Source organism: Anomalospiza imberbis, unplaced genomic scaffold (assembly GCF_031753505.1).
Source record: "Anomalospiza imberbis isolate Cuckoo-Finch-1a 21T00152 unplaced genomic scaffold, ASM3175350v1 scaffold_94, whole genome shotgun sequence".
Lineage (NCBI taxonomy): Eukaryota > Metazoa > Chordata > Aves > Passeriformes > Viduidae > Anomalospiza > Anomalospiza imberbis.
This window is the reverse complement of record NW_027100560.1, coordinates 327,519-345,477: the sequence shown is the minus strand read 5'-3', so window position 1 is coordinate 345,477 and position 17,959 is coordinate 327,519. Positions and strand designations below refer to the sequence as shown.

The window sequence follows — 17,959 nt, the reverse complement described above, 5'->3', positions numbered from 1 at the left end:
ATCTGGGGGATCCCAGCTGCACCTCCCTTGGGATCTGGGGGATCCCACCCGCACCTCCCTTGGGATCAGGGGGATCCCACCTGCACCTCCCTTGGGATCTGGGGGATCCCAGCTGCACCTCCCTTGGGATCTGGGATCTGGGGGATCCCACCCGCACCTCCCTTGGGATCTGGATCTGGGGGATCCCAGCTGCACCTCCCTTGGGATCTGGGGGATCCCACCCGCACCTCCCTTGGGATCAGGATCTGGGGGATCCCAGCTGCACCTCCCTTGGGATCTGGATCTGGGGGATCCCAGCTGCACCTCCCTTGGGATCTGGGGGATCCCACCCGCACCTCCCTTGGGATCGGGATCTGGGGGATCCCACCTGCACCTCCCTTGGGATCTGGATCTGGGGGATCCCAGCTGCACCTCCCTTGGGATCGGGATCTGGGGGATCCCAGCTGCACCTCCCTTGGGATCTGGGGGATCCCACCTGCACCTCCCTTGGGATCTGGGATCTGGGGGATCCCAGCTGCACCTCCCTTGGGATCTGGGGGATCCCAGCTGCACCTCCCTTGGGATCTGGGATCTGGGGGATCCCACCTGCACCTCCCTTGGGATCTGGGATCTGGGGGATCCCACCTGCACCTCCCTTGGGATCTGGGTCAGGGGGATCCCACCTGCCCCCCCCCCGCCACTCCAGGTGCAGATTTTGGGGTCTCGTTCCCCGTTCCCGCTCGGGATCCGGGCTCCGGCTGGCCATGCACAGGGAGGGGCCCCTGAGCCCCCCCAAAAACCCCTCCTGGGACCGCCCCAGCGCCTTCATTCCCCCCAAACTCCTCCCGGAAAGTTGGAATTCCACCCCCCAATAAAGGGTTTCTGGGATTCGCCTCCAGATCCCGGGGGATCCCCCGGGAATGTCGCCGTTCCCACGGGGTGGGACCCCAACCCGACTTCATCCATTGGGAAATCTCTTTATCCACTGGAAAAATCCCTTGATCCTGTGGAAAATCCTTTTATCCATTAGAAAATCCCTTTATTCACTGAAAAAAAAAAAATATCCATGGGAGAAATCCCCTTGTGCACGGGAACATTCCTTTATTTTTGGGAAAAATCCCTTTGGGAATATCCCTTTATCCACCGGAAAAATCCCTTTATCCACGTGAGAAATCCCTTTATCCATGGGAATATCCCTTTATCCATGGAAAAATCCCATTATCCATGGGAAAAATCCATGGCAAAAATCCTTTTATCCATGGGAACATCCCATTATCCACGGGAAAAATCCCTTTATCCATGGGAACATCCCTTTATCCACGGGAAAAATCCCTTTATCCATGGGAAAATCCCTTTATCCATGGGAACATCCCTTTATCCACGGGAAAAATCCCTTTATCCATGGGAACATCCCTTTATCCACGGGAAAAATCCCTTTATCCATGGGAACATCCCTTTATCCATGGGAACATCCCTTTATCCATGAGAATATCCCATTATCCATGGGAACATCCCTTTATCCATGTAAAAATCCCTTTATCCATGGAAAAATCTCTTTATCCATGGAAAAATCCCTTTATCCATGGAAAAATCCCATTATCCATTGAAAAATCCCTTTATCCATGGGAACATCCCTGTATCCATGGGAACATCCCTTTATCCACGGGAAAAATCCCTTTATCCATGGGAACATCCCTTTATCCACGGGAAAAATCCCTTTATCCATGGGAATATCCCTTTATCCATGGGAACATCCCTGTATCCATGGGAACATCCCTTTATCCATGAGAATATCCCATTATCCATGGGAACATCCCTTTATCCATGGGAATATCCCTTTATCCATGGGAACATCCCTTTATCCATGGAAAAATCCCTTTATCCATGGGAACATCCCTTTATCCATGGGAACATCCCTTTATCCATGGAAAAATCCCATTATCCATGGGAAAATCCCTTTATCCACGGGAACATCCCTTTATCCACGGGAACATCCCTTTATCCATGGAAAAATCCATTTATCCATAAGAACATCCCTTTATCCATGGGAAAATCCCTTTATCCAAGGGAAAAATCCCATTATCCATGAGAATATCCCTTTATCTATGGAAAAATGCTTTTATCCATGGGAACATCCCTTTATCCATGGGAACATCCCTTTATCCACGGGAAAAATCCCTTTATCCATGGGAACATCCCTTTATCCATGGGAACATCCCTGTATCCATGGGAACATTCCTTTATCCATGGGAACATCCCTTTATCCATGGGAAAATCCCATTATCTATGGAAAAATCCCTTTATCCATGGGAACATCCCTTTATCCATGGAAAAATCCCATAATCCATGGGAACACACCTTTATCCATGGGAAAAATCCCTTTATCCATGGGAACATCCCTTTATCCATGGAAACATCCCTTTATCCATGGGAAAATCCCATAATCCATGGGAACATCCCTTTATCCATGGGAACATCCCTGTATCCATGGGAACATCCCTTTATCCATGGGAACATCCCTTTTTCCACGGGAAAAATCCCTTTATCCATGGGAACATCCCATTATCCACGGGAACATCCCTGTATCCATGGGAACATCCCTTTATCCATGGGAACATCCCTTTATCCATGGGAACATCCCTTTATCCATGTAAAAATCCCTTTATCCATGGGAACATCCCATTATCCATGTAAAAATCTCCTTATCCATGTAAAAATCCCTTTATCCATGGAAAAATCCCTTTATCCATGGGAACATCCCTTTATCCATGGGAACATCCCTGTATCCATGGGAAAAATCCCTTTATCCATGTAAAAATCCCTTTACCCATGGAAAAATCCCTTTATCCATGTAAAAATCCCTTTATCCATGGAAAAATCCCATTATCCATGGGAAAATCCCTTTATCCATGGGAACATCCCATTATCCATGGAAAAATCCCATTATCCATGGGAACATCCCTTTATCCATGGGAACATCCCTTTATCCATGTAAAAATCCCTTTATCCATGGGAACATCCCTGTATCCATGGGAAAAATCCCTTTATCCATGTAAAAATCCCTTTATCCATGGAAAAATCTCTTTATCCATGGAAAAATTCCTTTATCCATGGGAACATCCCTTTATCCATGGGAAAATCCCTTTATCCATGGGAAAATCCCTTTATCCATGGAAAAATCTCTTTATCCACGGAAACATCCCTTTATCCATGGAAACATCCCATTATCCATGGAAAAATCCCTTTATCCATGGAAAAATCCCATTATCCATGGGAAAATCCCTTTATCCCCCGCTCCAAAACACCCATTTCTCCTCTTTTCCTCGCCGTGTTTTCTGTCCCCGTGGAATTCCGGGATGATTTGGCTTTGGAGGGACCTCCAGGATCGTGGTGTTCCTTCAGCCCGTGGGTGGGGACGCGTCCCACAGCTGTCCCAACCCGGCTGGGGACAATTCCCGGCGGGATCGGCCGGGGGATTTGGGGTGGGCAACGGGAAAGGGAGGGAGGAAGGGAACACCAGGAAAATCCAGTGCCGTCGTCGGAGACCTGGTGGTTGCATGCTTTGGAGTCACCCAAGGGTTTGGTGTCCCCAAGGGTTTGGTGGCACTGAGGGTTTGGTGTCCCCAAGGGTTTGGTGGCATTGAGGGTTTGGAGTCCCCAAGGGTTTGGTGGCACCGAGGGTTTGGTGTCCCCAAGGGTTTGGTGGCACTGAGGGTTTGGTGTCCCCAAGGGTTTGGTGGCACTGAGGGTTTGGTGTCACCAAGGGTTTGGTGTCACCAAGGGTTTGGTGTCCCCAAGGGTTTGGTGGCACTGAGGGTTTGGTGTCCCCAAGGGTTTGATGTCCCCAAAGGTTTGGTGGCACTGAGGGTTTGATGTCCCCATGGGTTTGGTGTCACCCAGGGTTTGGTGTCCCCAAGGGTTTGGTGTCACCCAAGGGTTTGGTGTCCCCAGAGGTTTGGTGTCCCCAAGGGTTTGGTGTCCCAAGGGTTTGGTGTCCCCAGAGGTTTGGTGTCCCCAAGGGTTTGGTGTCCCCAAAGGTTTGGTGTCCCCAAGGGTTTGGTGTCACCCAGGGCTTGGTGTCCCTAAAGGTTTGATGTCCCCAAGGGTTTGATGTCCCCATGGGTTTGGTGTCACCCAAGGGTTTGGTGTCCCCAGAGGTTTGGTGTCCCCAAGGATTTGGAGTCCCTAAGGGTTTGGTGTCCCCAAGGGTTTGATGTCACCAAGTATTTGGTGGTATTGAGGTTTTGGTGTCCCCAGGGGTTTGGTGTCCCCAAGGGCTTGGTGGCATTGAGGGTTTGGAGTCCCCAAGGGTTTGGTGTCCCCAAGGGCTTGGTGGCATTGAGGGTATGGTGTCCCCAAGGGTTTGGTGTCCCCAAGGGCTTGGTGGCATTGAGGGTATGGTGTCCCCAAGGGTTTGGTGTCTCCAAGGGTTTGGTGGCATTGAGGTTTTGGTGTCCCCAGGGGTTTGGTGTCCCCAAGGGTTTGGTGTCTCCAAGTGTTTGGTGTCCCCAAAGCTTGGTGTCCCCAAGGATTTGGAGTCCCCAAGGATTTGGAGTCCCCAAGGGTTTGGTGTCACCCAAGGGTTTGGTGTCCCCAGAGGTTTGGTGTCCCCAAGGATTTGGAGTCCCTAAGGGTTTGGTGTCCCCAAGGGTTTGATGTCACCAAGTATTTGGTGGCATTGAGGTTTTGGTGTCCCCAGGGGTTTGGTGTCCCCAAGGGCTTGGTGGCATTGAGGGTTTGGAGTCCCCAAGGGTTTGGTGTCCCCAAGGGCTTGGTGGCATTGAGGGTATGGTGTCCCCAAGGGTTTGGTGTCTCCAAGGGTTTGGTGGCATTGAGGTTTTGGTGTCCCCAGGGGTTTGGTGTCCCCAAGGGTTTGGTGTCTCCAAGTGTTTGGTGTCCCCAAGGGTTTGGAGTCCCCAAGGATTTGGAGTCCCCAAGGGTTTGGTGTCCCCAAGGGTTTGGAGTCCCCAAGGATTTGGTGTCACCCAGGGTTTGGTGTCACCCAGGGCTTGGTGTCACCCAAGGGGTTGGTGTCCCCAAGGGTTTGGTGTCCCAAGGGTTTGATGTCCCCAAGGGTTTGGTGTCCCCAAAGGTTTGGTGTCCCAAGGGTTTGGTGTCCCAAGGGTTTGATGTCCCCAAAGGTTAGAAGTCCCCAAGGGTTTGATGTCCCCAAGGTTTTGGTGTCCCCAGGGGTTTGGTGTCCCCAAGGGTTTGGTGTCTCCAAGTGTTTGGTGTCCCCAAAGCTTGGTGTCCCCAAGGATTTGGTGTCCCCAAGGATTTGGAGTCCCCAAGGGTTTGGTGTCCCCAAGGGTTTGGTGGCATTGAGGTTTTGGTGTCCCCAGGGGTTTGGTGTCCCCAAAGCTTGGTGTCCCCAAGGGTTTGGAGTCCCCAAGGGTTTGGTGTCCCCAAGGGTTTGGTGGCATTGAGGGTTTGGAGTCCCCAGGGGTTTGGTGTCCCCAAAGCTTGGTGTCCCCAAGGATTTGGAGTCCCCAAGGATTTGGTGTCCTCAAGGGTTTGGTGGCATTGAGGTTTTGGTGTCCCCAGGGGTTTGGTGTCCCCAAAGCTTGGTGTCCCCCTGGAATTTGGAGCTGCTTTAAGGGATTTAGACCGGGTTTAGGAAACGCAGACCTGGTTTGGAGGAGTTGGGCCCGAGTGAAGGCATTTGGAGCTGGCATGTCCTGCTGGTTTCGCTGTCCGCAGCCGCCTTCCAGGGATTTAGGCCTGGCTTGGGAAATCGGGCCTGATTTAAGGGATTTAGGCCTGGCTTGGGAAATCGGGCCTGAACTAAGGGATTTCAAGGTGAGTTAAGGGAATTCGGGCCTGATTTAAGGGATTTAGGCCTGGCTTGGGAAATCGGGCCTGAACTAAGGGATTTCAAGATGAGTTAAGGGAATTCGGGCCTGATTTAGGCCTGGCTTGGGGAATTCGGGCCTGAACTAAGGGATTTAGGCCTGGCCTGGGGAATTTGGGCCTGATTTAAGGGATTTAGGCCTGGCCTGGGGAATTTGGGCCTGATTTAAGGGATTTAGGCCTGGCTTGGGGAATTCGGGCCTGATTTAAGGATTTCAAGATGAGTTAAGGGAATTTGGGCCTGATTTAAGGGATTTAGGCCTGGCCTGGGGAATTCGGGCCTGAACTAAGGGATTTCAAGATGAGTTAATGGATTTAGGCCTGGCTTGGGGAATTTGGGCCTGATTTAAGGATTTCAAGATGAGTTAAGGGAATTCGGGCCTGATTTAAGGGATTTAGGCCCGGTTCTGTGAATTCGGGCCTGATTTAAGGGATTTCAAGATGAGTTAAGGGATTTAGGCCCGGTTCTGTGAATTTGGGCCTGATTTAAGGGAATTCAAGATGAGTTAAGGGATTTAGGCCTGGATCTGTGAATTCGGGCCTGATTTAAGGATTTCAAGATGATTTAAGGGATTTAGGCCTGGTTTGGGGAATTTGGGCCTGATTTAAGGATTTCAAGATGAGTTAAGGGAATTCGGGCCTGAGTTAAGGGATTTAGGCCTGGTTCTGTGAATTTGGGCCTGATTTAAGGGATTTCAAGATGAGTTAATGGATTTAGGCCTGGCTTGGGGAATTTGGGCCCGATTTAAGGGATTTCAAGCTGAGTTTAGGGATTTTAGGCCTGAATGAAGTGATTTTAAGCTGGTTTCGGGGATTTAGGCCTGGCTTGGGGAATTCGGGCCTGCTGTAAGGGATTTCAAGATGATTTAAGGGCATTAGGCCTAAACGAAGGGATTTCAATGTGAGTTCCGGGACTTAGGCCTGGTTTAAGAGATTCAGAGAGGCCCCAGCGCTGGTTTTGTTTCAGGCCTCCCCAGGGCCGTGTCTGAGGGGCCGCGCCGCCCCTTGCCGTACAGCCGTCCTTCCCACAATCCCCGTCTGCAAAGCCCCGCCCCTTCCGGCATTACAGCCGCATCCCATTGGCTTGTCTCTTCACCGCCCCGCGCTTCGCGGCGCTGATTGGCTGCTCGGCCTGTCCATCACGGTGGTTGCCAGGCCATGCCGCCATTTTGTGTCCCGGCCATGGCGGCACAGGAGGAGACGGCAGAGCCAGCGTTGGAGCCGGTATCGGTAGCGGTCGAGGCCCCGCGAGCGGACACGGCCTCGGCGGCACCGGCCCGGTCTGTGTTTTGCGGCCTAACTGGTTCCGCGGCCTGACTGGCCCCGCGTGTGGGAGCCCGTACGGCGCTTTTCCGTCCAACCCTCCCTTCCCATCACTCCTTTCTCCCTCCCTTTCCGACAGCATACCCGCACCCTATTGGCCAGTCGCCTCCGCCTCCCTCTATTCGCGGCGCCGATTGGCCGTTACACCCGCCCATCTCGCCGTTGCCAAGCAACGCGGCCATGGCGGCGGCCACGAAGGAGGCCGCGGCCATGGAGGAGCCCAACAACGAGGCCGCGGCGTCCGCGGCGCTGTCGGAGCTCACGGCGCTGCTCTCCCCGTCCTCCCCCGCCGCTGCCGAAGCGGCCGAGGCCGCTCTGGCGCTGTCGGGCAGCGCCTCGGGCCGGGCGCTGCTCGCGGGGAGCCCCGCGGCCTTGTCGGCCTTGTCCGCCCTGGCCGCCTCGGCCTCGCGTGGCTCCCGGCCCGCCCTGGCCGCGCTGGTGAACGCATCCTCCGAGCCCGCCGCGCTGGAGCCGCTTCTCTCCGCCGCGCCTTCTCTCTCCGCGCTCCTCCCCGGCTCCGCGGCGGCCTGCGGGGTGCTGGCCAACCTGAGCCGCGATGGGCAGGCCGCCGCGCGGGTGCTGCGGGCGCTGGGCCCCGGCGCGGAGCCGCTGCTGCGGGCGCTGAGCGCGGCGCGGCCGCCGGCGGAGCTCGGGCCGCTGCTGTGCAACCTCAGCCAGGCGGCCGAGGCACGGAGCGCGCTGCTCGAGCCCTCGGGGTGAGCGCCGGGCGGAGCGGGGCGGAGCGGGGCGTTGGCGTGGTGGTGTCGGGAGAGGTCGTGGAATGTCGCGACGCGGTGGAATGTCGCGACGCGGTGGAATGTCGCGACGCGGTGGAATGTCGCGACGCGGTGGAATGTCGCGATCCGGTGGAATGTCGCGACGCGGTGGAATGTCGCGACGCGGTGGAATGTCGCGACGCGGTGGAATGTCGCGATGTGATGGAATGTCGCGATCCGTTGGAATGTCGCGATGTGGTGGAATGTCGCGACGCGGTGGAATGTCGCGATGCGGTGGAATGTCGCGATGCGGTGGAATGTCGCGACGCGGTGGAATGTCGCGACGCGGTGGAATGTAATGGGTTGTAATAGAGCGTGGTGTCGTGTGGTATAAGCGATTGGTGTAATGCAATATGTAATATAACGTAATATAACGTAATGTAACATAACGTAATATAACGTAATATAACATAATTAATATAATTAATATAATAAATATAATATAATATAATATAATATAATATAATATAATATAATTAATATAATATAATTAATATAATATAATTAATATAATAAATGTAATGTAATATAGTGTAATATAAATATATAATATAACATAATATATGATATATAATACATAATATAGTATAATATAATATAATATGATATAATATAATATAATCTGGTATCCTGTGACGTAATTAGCGTGACCCAGGGTGCACTCTGGCCCGTATCCTAACGTTCCGTTGGGCTCGTTTCTGTTCTGTTTCCATGCGGCGCTCTGCGATCCTGCGTGATATAAATATATAATATATGATATATAATACATGATATAATATAGTATAGTATAATATATAATATATAATCTGGTGTCATGTGACGTAATTAGCGTGAGCCAGGGTGCACTCTGGCCCGTATCCTAACGTTCCGTTGGGCTCGTTTCTGTTCTGTTTCCATGCGGCGCTCTGCGATCCTGCGTGATATAAATATATAATATATGATATATAATACATGATATAATATAGTATAGTATAATATATAATATATAATCTGGTGTCATGTGACGTAATTAGCGTGAGCCAGGGTGCACTCTGGCCCGTATCCTAACGTTCCGTTGGGCTTGTTTCTGTTCTGTTTCCATGCGGCGCTCTGCGATCCTGCGTGATATAAATATATAATATAATATATGATATATAATACATACTATAGCATGATATATTATGATATAATCTGGTGTCATGTGACGTAATTAGCGTGACCCAGGGTGCACTCTGGCCCGTATCCTAACGTTCCGTTGGGCTTGTTTCTGTTCTGTTTCCATGCGGCGCTCTGCGATCCTGCGTGATATAAATGTATAATATAATATATGATACATAATACATGATATAACATGATATAATATAATATAATCTGGTGTCATGTGACGTAATTAGCGTGACCCAGGGTGCACTCTAGCCCGTATCCTAACGTTCCGTTGGGCTTGTTTTTGTTCTGTTTCCATGCGGCGCTCTGCGATCCTGCGTGATATAAATATATAATATATTATATATAACATATAATATAATATAGTGTAGTATAATATATAATCTGGTGTCATGTGACGTAATTAGCGTGAGCCAGGGTGCACTCTGGCCCGTATCCTAACGTTCCGTTGGGCTTGTTTCTGTTCTGTTTCCATGCGGCGCTCTGCGATCCTGCGTAATATAAATGTATAATATATGATATATAATACATGATATAGTGTAGTATGATATATAATATATAATCTGGTATCATGTGACGTAATTAGCGTGACCCAGGGTGCACTCTGGCCCGTATCCTAACGTTCCGTTGGGCTTGTTCCTGTTCTGTTTCCATGCGGCGCTCTGCGATCCTGCGTGATATAAATATATAATATAATATATGATATATAATACATGATATAATATAGTATAGTATAATATATAATATATAATCTGGTATCCTGTGACGTAATTAGCGTGACCCAGGGTGCACTCTGGCCCGTATCCTAACGTTCCGTTGGGCTTGTTTCTGTTCTGTTTCCATGCGGCGCTCTGCGATACTGCGTGATATAAATATATAATATATGATATATAATACATGGTATAATATAGTATAGTATGATATATAATATATAATCTGGTGTCATGTGACGTAATTAGCATGACCCAGGGTGCACTCTGGCCCGTATCCTAACGTTCCGTTGGGCTTGTTTCTGTTCTGTTTCCATGCGGCGCTCTGCGATCCTGCGTGATATAAATATATAATATATTATATGATATATAATACATACTATAGCATGATATATTGTGATATAATCTGGTGTCATGTGACGTAATTAGCGTGACCCAGGGTGCACTCTAGCCCGTATCCTAACGTTCCGTTGGGCTTGTTTCTGTTCTGTTTCCATGCGGCGCTCTGCGATCCTGCGTGATATAAATATATAATCTAATATATGATATATAATACATGATATAATATAGTATAATATAATATATAATATATAATCTGGTGTCATGTGGCGTAATTAGTGTGACCCAGGGTGCACTCTGGCCCGTATCCTAACGTTCCGTTGGGCTCGTTTCTGTTCTGTTTCCATGCGGCGCTCTGCGATCCTGCGTGATATAAATATATAATATAATATATGATACATAATACATGATATAACATGATATAATATAATATAATCTGGTGTCATGTGACGTAATTAGCGTGACCCAGGGTGCACTCTGGCCCGTATCCTAACGTTCCGTTGGGCTTGTTTCTGTTCTGTTTCCATGCGGCGCTCTGCGATCCTGCGTGATATAAATAGATAATATATGATATATAATACATGATATAATATAGTATAGTATAATATGTAATATATAATCTGGTATCCTGTGACGTAATTAGCGTGACCCAGGGTGCACTCTGGCCCGTATCCTAACGTTCCGTTGGGCTTGTTTCTGTTCTGTTTCCATGCGGCGCTCTGCGATCCTGCATAATATAAATATATAATATATTATATATAATATATAATATAATATAGTGTAGTATAATATATAATCTGGTGTCATGTGACGTAATTAGCGTGAGCCAGGGTGCACTCTGGCCCGTATCCTAACGTTCCGTTGGGCTTGTTTCTGTTCTGTTTCCATGCGGCGCTCTGCGATCCTGCGGTGCCGCGCAGCCGGGCGCTGCGGCGCCTCCTGGCCCTGCTGCGCGGCGCGCGCTCGGCCCAGATGCGGCGAGGAGCGCTGGGCGCGCTGCGCAACTGCTGCTTCCAGCACGGTAGGGATCCGCGCTTTTGGGGCTCCTGCGAGGTTTGGGGGCCATTCTCCTGCCGGTTTTGGGCTGTTCTCTGGGCGTTTTTTAGGAATTTATTTCTGTTTGTGGGTTTTTGGTTGGTTTGCTTCGGGATTTTTTGGGGTTTTTTTTGGTGAATATTTGGGGATTTTTGGGGGGATATTTTGAAGACTTTTGTAGGATTTTTTGTGACAATTTTGGGTTTTTTTTGAGGGATTTTCAAATAATTTTTAGGAGTTTTTGTTGGATTTTTTGTGATTACTTTGGGATTTTATTTGAGGGATTTTCAAATAATTTTTAGGAGTTTTTGTTGCATTTTTTGGGACTATTTGGGGATTTTATTTGAGGGATTTTCGGATAATTTTTAGGAGTTTTTGTTGGATTTTTTGTGATTACTTTGGGATTTTATTTGAGGGATTTTTGGATAATTTTTAGGAGTTTTTGTTGAATTTTTTGTGATTTCTTTGGGATTTTATTTGAGAGATTTTCGGATAATTTTTAGAAGTTTTTGTTGAATTTTTTGTGATTTCTTTGGGATTTTATTTGAGGGATTTTTGGATAATTTTTAGAAGTTTTTATTGGATTTTTTGTGACTATTTGGAGATTTTATTTGAGGGATTTTCAAATAATTTTTAGGAGTTTTTGTTGCATTTTTGTGACTATTTTGTGGTTTTATTATTTGAGGGATTTTTGGATAATTTTTAGGAGTTTTTGTTGCATTTTTGTGACTATTTTGTGGTTTTATTTGAGGGATTTTTGGATAATTTTTAGGAGTTTTTGTTGCATTTTTTGTGATTACTTTGGGATTTTATTTGAGGGATTTTCGGATAATTTTTAGGAGTTTTTGTTGGATTTTTTGTGACAATTTTGGGATTTTATTTGAAGGATTTTCAAATAATTTTTAGGAGTTTTTGTTGCATTTTTGTGACTATTTTGGGGATTTATTAGAGGGATTTTCAAATAATTTTTAGGAGTTTTTGTTGCATTTTTTGTGATTACTTTGGGATTTTATTTGAGGGATTTTTGGATAATTTTTAGGAGTTTTTGTTGGATTTTTTGTGATTACTTTGGGATTTTATTTGAGGGATTTTCAAATAATTTTTAGGACTTTTTGTTGCATTTTTGTGACTATTTTGGGATTTTATTTGAGGGATTTTTGGATAATTTTTAGGACTTTTTGTTGCATTTTTTGTGACTATTTTGTGGTTTTATTAGAGGGATTTTCAAATAATTTTTAGGAGTTTTTGTTGGGTTTTTTGTGACTATTTTGGGATTTTCTTTGAGGGATTTTCAGATAATTTTTAGGAGTTTTTATTGCATTTTTTGTGATTACTTTGGGATTTTATTTGAGGGATTTTCGGATAATTTTTAGGAGTTGTTGATGGATTTTTTGTGACTATTTGGGGATTTTATTTGAGGGATTTTCAGATAATTTTTAGGAGTTTTTGTTGGATTTTTTGTGACTATTTTGGGATTTTATTTGAGGGATTTTCGGATAATTTTTAGGAGTTTTTGTTGGATTTTTTCAGGATTTGTTGGGGCCTTTTTGTGGATATTTTGGGAATTTTTGGGGACTTTTTGGGAATTTTTGGAGGAATTTTTTTGGATTTTTTGGGGATTTTTGGGAATATTCCCCTGGAATTGGTGGAATTCTGGGATTTGCAGCCTCGGGAAGCAGGGCAGGAACTGAGGCCGAGGATTCCCAGAATTTCCTGGGAAATGGGCCTGGGGAGAATCCTCCTGCTGGGAAAAGCTCCGGGAAAATTCCCTGGAAATTTTTGGAAGCGGATTTGGGGAATTTGAGCTTCTGGGATTGGAAATTTGGGGTGAAAATTTGGGGATTTGGGGGGGGGGGGGTTGTGGGTGGGGTTTTTTGGGAATTTCAGGACCAGAGTGAAGCAGTGGAATGGAAAACTTTGGGGATGGAATTTGGAATTCTGGGATTGGGAATTTGGGGGATTTGGGGTGAAATTTGAGGGATTCGGGGTGAAATTTTGGGATTTTTTGGGGTTTTTTTGTGGGATTTTCTTGACAGAAGTTGAGAAGTGGAAGAGGAAAATTTGGAGATGAAATCGGGGGGGGAAATTTGGGAATTCCAGAAAAATTCCCCTGGAAAAGGGCCGGAATTCCCGGCTGGAATTCCCATCCCTGTTGGGCTGGGGCTGAGGATGCCAGAGGTTTTGGGATCGAATTCCCAATTCCAGGATGGAATTCCCAGGGAATTTTGGCCGCTGGAATTCCCAGCTCAGAGCATTCCCGGGATTTTGGGAATTGTCCCGGGTCCTTGGAATGCTTGGGATGGGATCGTCCCTAAATCCCTCCCATCCCAGAATTCCTGGAATCCCTGGAAGAGCCAATTCCAGCTGGGAATGGGGAATCTGGGGAAAATCCTGGAATTCCATGGAATCCTGACTAAAATCCTGGAATTTCCTTGAAATCCCAATTAAAATCCTGGAACTCTGGGAAATTCTTAGTAAAATCCTGGAATTACATGGTATTCTGATTAAAATCCTGGAATTTCATTGAAATCCGAACTAAAATCCTGGAATTCCTTGGAATCCCGATTAAAATCCTGCAACTCTGTGGAATCCCAATTAAAATCCTGGAATTCCTTGGAATCCTAACTAAATTCCTGGAATTCCTGCTGAAATCCTCCTGACATCCTGGAATCCCATGAAAATTCTTCTCAAATTCCAAGGAATTCCTGCTGAAATCCTGCAGTCCTGTGAAATTCCTCCTCAAATCCTGGCATTCCTAGGAAAATCCTGGAATTGCAAAGAATCCCTGTGAAAAATCCTGGAATTCCAGGGAAACCAACTAAAACAGTGGAATTCCATGAGATTCCCTACTAAAATCCTGGAAATCCTTGGAATCCGATCTAAAACCCTGGAATTCCCTGGAATCCTGTTAAAAGTCCTGGAATTCCATGGACTTCCTACTAAAATCCTGAAATTCCTTGGAATCCCATCTAAAACGCTGGAATTCCCTGGAATCCCGTTAAAATCCCTGGAATTCCCTGGAATCCTGTTAAAAATATTCCGTGGAATTCTTACTAAAATCCTGGAATTCCTTGGAATCCCATCTAGAATCCTGGAATTCCCTGGAATCTTGTCAAAAATCCTGGAATTCCCTGGAATCCTGTTAAAAATCCTGGAATTCCATGGAATCCTGTAAAAATCCTGGGATTCTGTGGGATGCTTCATGGGAGTAGAGGGAACGGCCTCGGGGTTGGGATTTTTGGGAATATTCCCCTGGAATTGCTGGAATTCCGGGCTGGAATTGCTGGAATTGCCATCTCTGCAGGTGTGGGATGGGAGAACCCAAACATTCCCAAAATTCCGTGAAGGTGGAGCCGGGATAATGCGGGAGAAAAGGAGAAACTGGGGGGGGGGGGGAAAACCCAAATTTTGGGGAAATCCACCTGGATCCTGACCCCGCTCTGCCTGGGGGCTCTTCCCGGTTGGTGGGCGGGGTCGGGAACGCCGGGATGAGATTCCCAAAATTCCGGAATTCCCAGAGAACCACGAGCGGCTGCTGAGCCCCGAGGTGGACGTGCTCCCGTTCCTGCTGCTCCCGCTGGCCGGCCCCGAGGAGCTCCCCGAGGAGGAGATGGAGCGTGAGCGGGGAGTTTGGGGGATTTTTGGGGATTTTTGGGAATGTCCCGAATATTCCCGGGTTTCCTGAGGGGGTTTGTCCCCTTCCAGAGCTCCCCGTGGATCTGCAGTACCTCCCCCCCGAGCACCGGCGGGAAGAGGAGCCGGACATCCGCAAGATGCTGCTGGAAACGTTGATGCTGGTGGGGTATTTTGGGGTTCCTTCAGGAATTATGGGGTTCCTGGAGGAACTTTGGGGGTTTCGTGAGGAACTTTGGGGGTTTGATGAGGAATTTTGGGGGTTTCATCAGGAATTTTGGGGTTCCTTCAGGAATTTTGGGGGTTTCATGAGGAATTTTGGGGGTTTGATGAGGAATTTTGGAGTTCTTAGAGGAATTTTGGGGGTTCATTGAGGAATTGGGGGTTTGATGAGGTTTTTTGGGCTTTATTGAGGATTTTTTTGGGTTCCATGAGGAATTTTGGGGGTTTCATGAGGAATTTTGGGGGTTCCTTCAGGAATTTTGGGGGTTCCTTCAGGAATTTTGGGGTTTCTTAGGGAATTTTGGGGGCTCCATGAGGAATTCTGGGGGTTTGATGAGGATTTTTGGGCTTTCTTGGGGATTTTTTTGGGTTCCTCGAGGAATTCTGGGGGTTCCTTGAGGAATTTCGGGGGTTCCTGGAGAAATCTAAGCTTCTATGAGGAAGTTTTGGGAGTTCCATGAGGAATTCCGAGGGTTTGTTAAGGAATTTTGGAGGTTCCATGAGAAATTTTAGGTATCCTTGAGGAATTTTGGGGGTTCCCTGAGGATCTCTGGGTTTCTTTGAGGAATTTTGGGCTTCCACAAAGACTTTGGTTGTCCCGTGAGGAATTCTGGGGTTCCTTGAGGACGTTTTGGAGTTCTGTGAGAACTTCTTGACGTTCCACCAAGAATTTCGAGGTTTCAACAACAAATTTCGCTGCCCAAGACAAACTTTTTAGCGTTCTTCGCGGAATTTTGGCTTCCAACAGCCACGGGAAGCTCCCAATCCCCAAAATCCCAGAATTCCCAGCTTTCTTTCCCCGGTGTCCCCGAGCAGCTGGCGGCCACCAAGCGCGGCCGGCTCCACCTGAGATCCCGAGGTTCCTACCTGGTTCTCCGTGAGCTCCACGCCTGGGAGAAGGACCCCGAGGTGCTCAGCACCTGCCAGAAGCTGATCCAGGTGAGGCGGGGGTCGCGGGACGGGGGTCCCGGCGGTTTTGGGGGCGGTTTTGGGAGTTTCGGGGCGTCCCCACCAGGTGCTGATCGGGGACGAGCCGGAGGCGGGCATGGAGAACCTGCTGGAGGTGACAATTCCCGAGGAGCTGGAGCAGCGCCTGAGCGACCTGGACAGGGAGGAGGAGGAGCAGTGGAGGAAGGAGCGGCAGCCGGAGGGGACGGAGACGCCCGGGTGACACCGGGACGTCACCGGAAGGTCACCAGGAGGCCTTGAGGGGACAGCGGGGTGGCCTTGTGGGGACAATGGGATGATGTCCCCAAAAAGCCACCGTGGTGGCGACGGCGTGTCCTGGAGGAGCCGTCTTGGTGACAACGGGGTGGCCCCAAGGGTCATGGTGGTGACAATGGGATGATGTCCCCAAAAAGCCACCGTGGTGGCGATGGCGTGTCCTGGAGGAGCCGTCTTGGTGACAACGGGGGTGGCCCCAAGGGTCATGGTGGTGACAATGGGATGATGTCCCCAAAAAGCCACCGTGGTGGCGACGGGGTGGTCCCGATGTCATGGCGGTGACAAGGTGGTGGTGTCCCCAGGGAGCCACCGTGGTGACCAGGGGGTGTCCATAAAGAACCGTCTTGGTGACAGTGAGGTGGCCCCAAGGGTCATGGTGGTGACAACGTGGTGTCCCCAAGGAGCCACCGTGGTGACAACGGGGTGTCCTCAAGGAGCCACCGTGGTGACAACGGGGTGTCCTCAAGGAGCCACCGTGGTGACATGGAGATGTTCTCAGGGACCAGGTGGTGACAACGGGGTGGTGTCCCCAGAAAGCCACCAGGGTGACAACGGGTGACACCAGCAGGTCACCAAGAGGTCACCGAGAGCCACCTTGGTGACACCGGGATGTCCCCAAGGACCAAGTGGTGACAATGGGATGGTGTCCCCAAGGAGCCACCACGGTGACCCCGGGATGTCCCCAAGGCTCCCCGTGGTGACACCGGGATGTCCCCAAGGACCAGGTGGTGACCATGGGATGGTGTCCCCAAGGAGCCACCACAGTGACAACCTGTGCCACCAGCAGGTCACCAAGAGGTCACCGAGAGCCACCGTGGTGACACCGGGATGTCCCCAAGGAGCCCCATGGTGACACTGGGATGTCCCCAAGGCTCCACCGTGGTGACACCGGGATGTCCCCAAGGCTCCACCATGGTGACACCGGGATGTCCCCAAGGATCCCCGGGGGTGACACCGGGATGTCCCCAAGGCTCCACCATGGTGACACCGGGATGTCCCCAAGGATCCCCATGGTGACACCGGGATGTCCCCAAGGATCCACCATGGTGACACCGGGATGTCCCCAAGGCTCCCCCATGGTGACACCGGGATGTCCCCAAGGCTCCCCGTGGTGACACCGGGATGTCCCCAAGGCTCCTTGGTGACACCGGGATGTCCCCAAGGCTCCACCATGGTGACACCGGGATGTCCCCAAGGCTCCACCATGGTGTCACCGGGATGTCCCCAAGGCTCCCCATGGTGACACCGGGATGTCCCCAAGGCTCCACCATGGTGACACCGGGATGTCCCCAAGGATCCCCATGGTGACACCGGGATGTCCCCAAGGCTCCCCGTGGTGACACCGGGATGTCCCCAAGGCTCCCCGTGGTGACACCGGGATGTCCCCAAGGCTCCCCCATGGTGTCACCGGGATGTCCCCAAGGCTCCACCATGGTGACACCGGGATGTCCCCAAGGATCCCATGGTGACACCGGGATGTCCCCAAGGATCCCCGGGATGTCCCACACTCGCCCAATTAAAGGATTTCACCCCAAACGCGCTGTGACCTCCTGGGGGACATTTGGGGACACTTGAGGGTCCTGGGGGACATTTGGGGACACTTGGGGGCTTTGGTGGCATCAGGGGCAGCATTTGGGGACACCGGGACCGGATTTGGGGACACCGGGACCGGATTTGGGGACACCGGGGGGGATTTGGGGACACCGGGGGGATTTGGGGACACCG

At 49.5% G+C, this 17,959-nt stretch overlaps 1 protein-coding gene across 2 annotated transcripts; it reads left to right on the top strand.

Moving 5' to 3' along the window:
* The first annotated feature begins 6,839 nt into the window (after positions 1–6,839).
* Positions 6,840–17,771, top strand: LOC137467988 (protein HGH1 homolog). 2 transcript variants are annotated; one of them, XM_068179410.1, is made up of 6 exons: positions 6,840–7,868; positions 11,041–11,141; positions 14,674–14,772; positions 14,861–14,952; positions 15,827–15,949; positions 16,026–17,771. In XM_068179410.1, exons 1-6 carry the CDS (start codon positions 7,333–7,335, stop codon positions 16,179–16,181), a joined length of 1,107 nt encoding a protein of 368 aa, XP_068035511.1. In that variant the 5' UTR covers positions 6,840–7,332; the 3' UTR covers positions 16,182–17,771. The 2 variants fall into 2 exon arrangements, with proteins under 2 accessions (XP_068035511.1, XP_068035512.1); XM_068179411.1 differs by lacking the exon at positions 15,827–15,949 and having other exon boundaries at positions 6,869–7,868.
* Positions 17,772–17,959: the final 188 nt, after the last annotated feature.

What these genes read in the sequence shown, in the direction of transcription:
- LOC137467988 (XM_068179410.1), top strand. Translation starts at nt 7,333, where the DNA reads ATGGCGGCGGCCACGAAGGAGGCCGCGGCCATGGAGGAGCCCAACAAC. An exon ending in CAACTGCTGCTTCCAGCACG is followed by an intron (nt 11,142 to 14,673) that starts GTAGGGATCCGC and finishes CGGAATTCCCAG; the next exon opens with AGAACCACGAGCGGCTGCTG. An exon ending in CCTGCCAGAAGCTGATCCAG is followed by an intron (nt 15,950 to 16,025) that starts GTGAGGCGGGGG and finishes CGTCCCCACCAG; the next exon opens with GTGCTGATCGGGGACGAGCC.